The 10,000-nt window shown below is 30.5% G+C and overlaps 1 protein-coding gene across 1 annotated transcript; it reads right to left on the reverse strand.

The window, feature by feature from the left end:
- Positions 1-3,180: 3,180 nt before the first annotated feature.
- On the reverse strand, positions 3,181-4,056 carry LOC137654616 (histone H1-delta-like). The gene has a single exon (XM_068388410.1). The coding sequence runs from the start codon at positions 3,959-3,961 to the stop codon at positions 3,395-3,397; it is 567 nt and encodes a 188-aa protein (XP_068244511.1). The 5' UTR covers positions 3,962-4,056; the 3' UTR covers positions 3,181-3,394.
- Between the last annotated feature and the right edge of the window lie 5,944 nt (positions 4,057-10,000).

Genomic DNA, 10,000 nt, shown 5'->3' on the forward strand with positions numbered 1-10,000 from the left:
TATATATATATATATCATACGTTCAGCTGGGCTCCTCAAGGTACTAGAAGAGTTGGAAGTCCCAGGCCCACATGGTTGAGGACTATGCAGCGTTGAGTAGATGATGAATGAGAAGTATTGAATTAAAAGCTCAAAATAGACGACTGACGAAATCTAACAGAGACCCTTTGCTTCAATAGCGCGTACGATCGATATCACTAAAGTAGTGTAAAACATTTTTTTTTTCATTTCAACTATATATTGCATAATGTTAGTCTAAACTTGAAATTGGTCGTAATCATACCAAGTATTTCTGTGTTTTTGACGAATTACAAAACCAAATTTATACATTTAAGAAAAAAATATATATGCTGAAATTCACAAAGATTGTCAAACGAAAGAAGAAAAATTATTTAAATTCCAAGAAGAAACTTTCGCGCCTACAGTTTTCATTTAGACGTTCCCGCCAAACAGCAGCTAAGTTCAAACATTATTCCCCATCTGCAACTCTACAATCATGTTGTCAATTTTTCTTTTTCTTTATATATGAAACATGACTCCGCTATGATTAAAGTATTCTAATATCATTTTTATAGGATATAATATTTATAACGGACATCAACAGAAACCTAAGTAGGGCGTATTTTGAAAATAGGAAAGAACATAAACAATGTTGACGTCACATTTTCAAGATGACTTCCAACGTTCCGACCACACAAACGTATCCCAAACACCCGGCCCAGGTCCCAACGCGGGCTTTGTGGCATATTTTTTTTCAACTCCTAGACGTTTATTTCACTTGTAAAAACTAAATTTGATTCAATATGAGAAATCAATGATGGTAAATGAGTAAATAGATTACATATAATTCTAGGTACTGCAAATAATTTATCCAAACATATCTAAAAGGGCAGAAAAAGCCGATTATTATTTTACACATATAAATTTGTACTTACAGTCAAACGCATTAACGCATGTACACAAGCATGCATATATATATATATATATATATATATATATATAATATATATATATATATATATATATATATATATATATATATATATATATATATATATTTATTTATTTACATATATCTGTGTTGGTTTGGGTCTGTGGGTGTGAGTGTATGTGTGTGTGAAAATTCAATACTAGGAAATATTGAATCTGCAGACACACACACACACACACATATATATATATATATATATATATATATATATATATATATATATATATATATATATATATATATATACATATATATATATATATACATATATATAATATATATATATATATATATATATATATATATATATATATATATATATATATATATATATATATATATATATATATATATATATATATATATATATATATATATATATTTATATATATATATATATATTGTGACCTCGACCTTTCAAAAATTTAATCATTTCTAGCTTTTACATCTCAGTTAATGAATATGATGTTCCAAACACTTATTTTGAACAAATTTCCAGATTTAAGACGAAAAATAATTCAGGAACAATCAGTTCATCCATATGGAACAAGAAATTCAAACTTAACTCTCCCTTTCATACGTATTAATAGATGCGAGCAATCGTATCTATACCAAGGTATTAAACTTTGGAATACTCTGCCCGCTTATCTAAAGGCACTGCTTAGCGTTCGGTCTTTTAAGAAATCATATACAAATCTCCTGTTATCTGGGTATTAAGCTTTATTAATAAATATTTATACTTGCCTACCTAACCACAACGCAAGTATGTTTCATTGATTAGAATATTTTTTTATTTGTAAAACTAGTTCTTTTCTATATCCATATTTACTTTATTTTTTATTTTTACTTAATTGATGATATTATTTTGTTGTATTATTGCCCGAAGAGCTCTGCTCCACATGGGCTTTGACTGAGTCTTTTTCTTTTTGTAAATCTTTGAATGTAAATATTTTTTGTCCAATAAACATTATTATTATTATTAGTTAATCCCTGCAAGCTTTATTACTCAACGATTAAAGTTGTGGCCGGGAAACTGTTCCAAACAAACACATACACAAACAAAGCCTTTCGGAAGAGATGGAAATTTCTAAAATCATTCTGATTTATAGAATTGCAATTTGTTGCCAGAGTTCGAATTCAATATATTGTATACAAAAGATAAAAAAGAAAACGATCACCCAATAGTCAAGAAGGAACGTCAGAACGTACATGGAAAAGATCAATGGCTTCTTGTAACCTTTTGTGTAGAGAATAGTTCATGTCATCTTGATAAAACAAAATCGGTTACAGAGAGTTCAAACTTACTCGGAATGAATTCTGTGCGTTTGATTAGGCCTATATCTCGCATGAATGCGTAGATTAGGCAAGGAACGCTGAATTGCTTAGGTGCCAAGTAATATACAAATTAAGTCCTAGAGGAGGTTGTTGATGGAACTTAGCCTTTTGCTGTCACCTTTATAACTATCTTTAAATTTATTCTTAAATAACAGGCTTCTTCTTAGTTATGATTTTTAGAAATTAGGTAGTACTAAGGATTCTTAATTATACGATTCTATTTTAATCATAGTACCTATGTCTGTACGAGGTAAATATTTTGTATGTAAATATTTCTTTGTCCGATAAACATTATCATTATTATATGAATGAAATAACTTCCTGTAGAAAAAATGTTCATCTTCGTTCAAAAATTCAATAAAGGTTGAGGCTTGAGTTAATGTACATACATTCTAGGAAGCACAAAAGGTTTCCTTCAACATAGGATGATTTAGATTTAAAAGGTAACTTTTTAACACATATTCTAACCCAGTCTATGTTGTAGACAATTTCCGATTATATTTACTGCTAGAATGAAGTAACACCAATATTAAAAAAACATTGAAGTATCCAAATTTAATTAATAATTACCTATATTGAAAGGTCATTTCTTTCCAATCACGGTTTTAGCTTAAATTCGTAAAACCTTTATCTTCAGTTTAATGACAAACATTCAAGCATTTTTTTTTAGAATTAGTGTAAGTGACCTTGAAATCGGCAAGTACATCTCTGTATTAGTTTACAACTGATTTAGACCAGTAGCAATATCCCAGTTCAAAATTTAATTTTAATCTTTAAGAAAAAAAATATTAGTTTAATGGTAAATTGGGAAAGTTATACTTCGTAAAATTATGGGGGATAACGAAAATATGGAGTATAATAAAATATATATATTTACAAAATATACAAATGCATTTGTACGTGATATCTTTACAGGTAATAAATAAAAATTTATTTTATAATAAAAGCTTCTTTGAGAAGCAAATTGGTTCAGGTAACTAATAATCTTGATCAATCCAGCAGTCGGTTCTCGGCTTCAGTATCCATAAGCGTTGCTTCGTCAACAGTTAGCATATTGTAAGGTATAATTTACTTCTTGGCAGCCTTCTTTGCTGCTGGCTTCTTGGCAGCCTTCTTAGCGGCGGGCTTCTTGGCAGCAGGCTTCTTGACGGCCTTCTTAGCGGCGGGCTTCTTGACGGCCTTCTTGGCAGCTGGTTTCTTGGCGGCCTTTTTGGCAGCTGGTTTCTTAGCGGCCTTTTTGGCAGCTGGTTTCTTGGCGGCCTTTTTGGCAGCTGGTTTCTTGGCGGCCTTCTTGGGTTTGTCTTCAGCAGCGGCAATCTTGAATGAACCAGATGCACCAGTTCCCTTCACCTGCTTCAGGGCACCAGAGGCGACTCCCTTCTTCAGAGCAAGCCTGACACGGACACCGGCCTTCTTCTCATCTCCGACCTTGTAGTTGGCAAGGATGTACTTCAATACGGCTTGGCGGGAAGATCCTTTGCGGTCCTTCAGAGCTTTAAGGGCGGCAGCAATCATAACAGCATATTGAGGGTGAGCAGGCTTAGCAGCGGGCTTCTTTGCTCCCTTAGCCTTGGCCTTGGCCTTCTTGGGGGAGGCAGCAGCAGGGGCGGCAGGTGCAGCTTCAGCGTCAGCCATCTTATGGATTTGTGAACTTAGGTTGTTGTTCGAACGAGAATAGAGAGACCGTGCGTCTGTTAGCGCTGATACTCGTGGCGTAACTGATGAGAAATTTTGGCCACCAGATGCTAAGTTCCCGTGTGCGGACGGATAAGTAGCTTCACACCATTGGCGCCCGTTTTCGTTACAACTTGAATGCTAGACCTCATCATTTTGTGTTTGTGAACTGTATATTTTAAAGGATTTTCAGCATAAAGGCATACTTTAGATATTAAGGTTGCATATCAAATTAAATGAAAAACATTCATCTTCACTTTGAATAGAACTAAAATGAATATCGAGTAACTATTTCAGAGAAATTTAGACAAACACAAATATAAATGTGTTCCAAAAATCGTGTCACCCATATTTAATCTTATATATTTAGTTTTTTGCCACAATATTTCTAACATATTGACATTTATATAAAAAGAGTAACTATTCATAAGTAAGGAAACCTAAAAATATAAATATATCTGGCAATAACAAGTACGGAATAGTGAAAATGCATAGGTTGAAAAAACACATCTTCTCACATGGCCTGAAATAGATTACAGTGATTGAATAATTAACTGAATTTATTTAGTACAGCTGAAAGTTATCATATATATATGAACGGTATAAAATATTATTACATCATAGTGTAATTTCTATACAAAAATTGTAACAAATATCCAAGTCTTAAGATATGCTATCATCCCTCTTTCATGAATTATCTCAGTGGTTGAAATACTGCTGTTTGCCGTCGACACTAAAAAAGTTTTCTTTGTGACCGTTAATTCTGTAAACATGCAAGCGTATGAATGAACCTGTATACACACACATATATATATATATATATATATATATATATATATATATATATATATATATATATATGTGTGTGTGTGTGTGTGTGTATATATATATATATATAAATAATAATAATAATGATAATAATAATAATAATTGGACAAAAAATATTTGCATACAAAAGATTTACATAGACTCAAACCCAGCCCATGTGGAGCAGAGCCCATCGGGCAATAATTCAACTAAAATAATATTATCATATAATTATATACCTATACAAAACGTAAACACATACATACATATATATACATATATATATATATATATATATATATATATATATATATATATATATATATATATATATACATAGATGCATATAAATGAAATTATAAGCCTAAAAACATATTGGAAATGTATATCTATATGATAAAGAAAAATGGTATATGATACTAATGGTATATCCATTGAAATGTGCAGATATTAAGGAAAGATTCGGTGAAAGAATTAGTTTTACAAACAGAATATCCTAAACAATGCAATATATTTACATTATGGGTATGTAGACAAATATAAATATTTATCAACACCTTGATGTAGATATGATTGCTCGCATCTATTAATACGTAAGAAAGGTAAAGCTAGGTTTGAATTTCTTGTTCCATATGAGTCTGTGTCTTATTGTATCACATATATACAAAATCAAGATAGACTTGCATATCACTATAGTGTAAAGAATTCCAAATTAATTTTTCTCTATTACTATAATATCCATTCACCTTATCCTTTCTTTTCATTTGCACAATCATCTTTTTTAACAGATGAATGCAAATCAAATGGTTATGTTGCCAGTAATTATAATAAAAATAAGTAAGTGTAAAGGGACTGTAATGCACATTCGGAATAAATTAGTGATATCTTTTCCAAGAAACAATTGCTTCAAAAATGAGAAATGATTTGGAGAGAGGAAATATGTTAACGCAAAGAAGAGAAATGCCTTCATGCTTGCAAAATGTCCAGATTATTTGGGTCTGCATCAAATCACATAAATAACTATGATATTAATATTTATTGGACAAGATAACCATAGCTTTATTTTGGAATGCACACATGATTCGGCTAATGAATGTAACAGGTATGAAAATAACTCCAATTTTCAAAACCGAATTAAATCTAATGAATGATAAGGTCTCTATCAATCTTCTTACATAAACTAGAATATATATATATATATATATATATATATATATATATATATATATATATATATATATATATGTGTGTGTGTGTGTGTGTGTGTCTGTGTGTGTCTGTGTATGGGTGTGTGCAGAGAGAGAGAGAGAGAGAGAGAGAGAGAGAGAGAGAGAGAGAGAGAGAGAGAGAGAGATGATTCGCGTGAAGGTTGATAGCAGCCTCGGGTTCAATGATAGTATTTCGTTCCCTTCTTTATTAATATATATATATATATATATATATATATATATATATATATATATATATATATATATATATATATATATATATATATATGTGTGTATGTGTGTGTATGTGTGTGTGTGTGTGGGATAGGAACAATCACTTGATTTTGTAAATCATATACAGAGCATCATATGCTCTCAATAAAAAAGCAAGGCAATTCAAATATGATGATTACAGGAAACTAGAATAAGAGAAATGAAAAAAAAAATCTCATTCAAATGTTTCAGTTTTTGTAACCAAAAGACTAGCATGGATATCATTCTTATACTGACTTAGATTCTTGAGCTATGTGTAATACATTTACTTCTTAAAAGTTATTACATAAATAGACATAGATGTAATAATGTGCTTTTTATTCTTTCATGACAATGCATGTGTGCGCAAGTATGATAATAGCCTAAATTGTCTTTTGGTCTATTTTGTTACTATTATTAAGAAAGATACCTTTACAGTTTTTACAGTTTATGGTATTGTATTTATATCATAATATAGTTACATGAATAGATTTTGTAATTTTCATAAATTCACAATTTCACCTTTCACTATTCATCTAAATATGTTTCGAAATGACATACATATACACATACCGGGGAGCTCACTGTGCGGACGGAAACGTAGTTGTTAACATGGACGCCCGTTTTCGTTACGGCAGAGAATGTCTTGTGCTTCTGGTTTCATTTCCCTCCAAGATTATAAACCCGGTGTGGAATTTGAAAGGTTATTACGATCTTCAAGTGAAATAAAAAGTTTTCACCTTACTGCTGACGTAATCAAAATGGATTTCCTTTCACGAATTTCGAGATATGCTTCAAAAGAGTACAATAATTGCGGCTCCATCCTTCATGTTCCTCGTTTTGATTTGCAATATAAACATTGCATCGCTAATTGTTTGATACGTTTACATCGAAATACAAAGACCAACTATCTTACAATTAATCAAGCCTAAAAGACGTACAGTAACCGAATTCACAAGGCCGTAGTAAAGACGAGAAGTTTGTTTGACAAACACGTTTCCAGTCCCTGAGTCGAGGTTGACATCCTCAGCATGGTCTGGCAGCGGTACTCGACAGAAACAAATCTACGATCCTACATTTATTTATAGATTTTCTTTTAGTCTCGTATATCTCAGCTATTAGTATTATTATGTCGTTGCCCACTTGTAATATAATATGCAGACACCAAAAATATGTAAAAGAAAAACAAATCATACAATTCACAATTCTAGGAAAATATAGGCTACAGTATACTACTGACTACAGAATATGCATACTGTAGATGTTTAGTTTTTAGCATTTTACAGTTTTAAATCAACATTCATTCATCTATTATCAGATATGCATAATTTTTTCCTCAGTCATGATTAGCATATCAACCTCAAAAGAGTTAAAATTTCGCAGTTAATGTCTTTAGTTGTTGTAAGATAAAGAAACCATGCTAACATTGCCCTATTGAATAAATACACAAATAATATAAATTAATAATACGCCATTGTAGTTTTTTTTTTATAAAAACCTTATTTATTTGTCTTTTCCATTACATTTTTCTTTAGAATATTTACCATGATTCAATGAAAATACACAGTATTGAACAATATTTAAGAATGAAATCCAGAGTAAATAAGTTCCATCTTAATTTTAATGATGACAACAACAACAACAACAACAACAATAGTAATAATAATAATAATAATAATAATAATAATAATAATAATAATAATAATAATAATAATAATAATAATAATAATAATAATAATGTTTATTGAACAAAACATTACATGCAAGAGATTTACAATAAAGACTCAGTCCAAGACCTTGTGGTGTCTTGCTTTAACCTGGCACTCTGAAAACAAAACAAAAGAAAGGAGCCTCAACGGTGCTTTGCCCACATTTATGTTGATGTTGTAGGCCCCTGTCCACATCACAAGGACATCGTGGAATAATACAACTAAGATATTATAACTAAATAAGGACAAAGAATAAAATATAACAAACATTTATGACTTGATTTGTAAATATCGTATGAATATTAAAATAATCTCTGAAACAAAGAAGTCTTTCTTTCGTGTTATCAGATAAAGATATCGCGTATTAACAAAATTGAGTTCAAATAACAATAAAGAAATATAATTTTACTGCTAAAGGAAGAACATATTCGAATACTTTAAAGTGTAGTACGTGAGACTTTACAGACAAAATCAAATACGTTATACATACACACATATACATTTCTTCATGACCTAACCATTAATGCACACTATAATGTTCTTAATTCTTATATTGTTTATTGCTTGTATACATTTGTAATTCTAGCATTTCTACCATATCAATGTTTAAATTCAAAATTTGCACTGTTTATTATTCCGCCCTTCTTTATTATATGAATATCCATTTCCATTTATTTTTAGGCTAAAAATCTCACTTATATGTGTATATGTGTATGTATATGTACATGTGTGTATATGCATGTGTATATGTATGCATATGTATATACTTGTGTATATGTATGTGTACATTTAGTTTATCTATATCAATATTTACTTTTTATAAATTTTCTTTTTTTTAATTTATGATATTTTATTTGTAATATTGCCCGAAGAGCTCTGCTCCACATGGGCTTGGACCGAGTCTTTTTTTGTAAATATTTTGTATGTAAATATGTTTTTGTCCAATAAACATTATTATTATTATTATTATTATCATTATTATTATTACTTATGATCTAACTATAACGCTGATAATGAGCAGTTTTAAGAAACTATAATATTTAATTTATTTTTTTTTTTAACTGGAAAGTAGTATTGAAAAAAACTACAATGATTTTTAGGGTGTGAATCCCTCAAAATCGTGTTTCTGAAACACGTCATTGAAAACAACATTGATATTTTTATCAAAAATCATATACATTCAAATAGGCAAAGTCTGAGTGTTAACATAATTTAACTTTCTACTTACATTATTTTGAACGGGATGAATTATTCAATTACATCTATGACAACATTAATCAGCCAAGTACAGCGATCAATGTACAAGGTCATAGGGGTTATTTACGGGTGTTGATGTTTAAGGCCATCCATTGTGGGGGTTGGTGGGGGGGGGGGGATACAACGAGCCAAACAGACTCCCTTCTCTCCCACCCCCCATCCCCTTACTCCCCATTCCTCGTGCGGACGGATATGTAGCGTCTCATTGTTGGCGCCCGTTTTCGTTTTGACTGGCATGGTAACTTTTGTGTTTGTTAGGTCTCTTTCTTCGTTAATTATGAACTTAAAACTTTACCTATGGAACATTGACTTGAAAAAGCGGAAAGTAAAAAGATTAATCTTTCATATAATGTCACTGAAATTAAACTTAATCTCATGATTTCGATGAAATATAGCAAGATTTAACAGTAAGTATGAAAAAGAAGGTGACTTTCAAATCTTTGATTGTTTATATAAACAGTTTTTATGATCATTATTAACATTTTTGTGGTTAATATATGAACATCAGCTATCGGTTTATAAAGACGCTACAAAATATTTCCAATCCTGAAGCATGTTGTGGTGTAATATTGGAATTAGTTTAATTTAAGAAACACACCGTTCACGCATCAGCGTTTGGGCTGCTATCCACCAGGGTTAAACCTGCTTTAAACGAAGCGGCGCATAAATTACGAACATTTCTTATATATTGTGGAATATTTTCATCTACTTTTATTTGGTATATATCTAACGAAGATACTAACACATAAATACAAAATTATATTACC

The sequence above is a fragment of the Palaemon carinicauda genome, chromosome 15 (assembly GCF_036898095.1).
Source record: "Palaemon carinicauda isolate YSFRI2023 chromosome 15, ASM3689809v2, whole genome shotgun sequence".
NCBI lineage: Eukaryota > Metazoa > Arthropoda > Malacostraca > Decapoda > Palaemonidae > Palaemon > Palaemon carinicauda.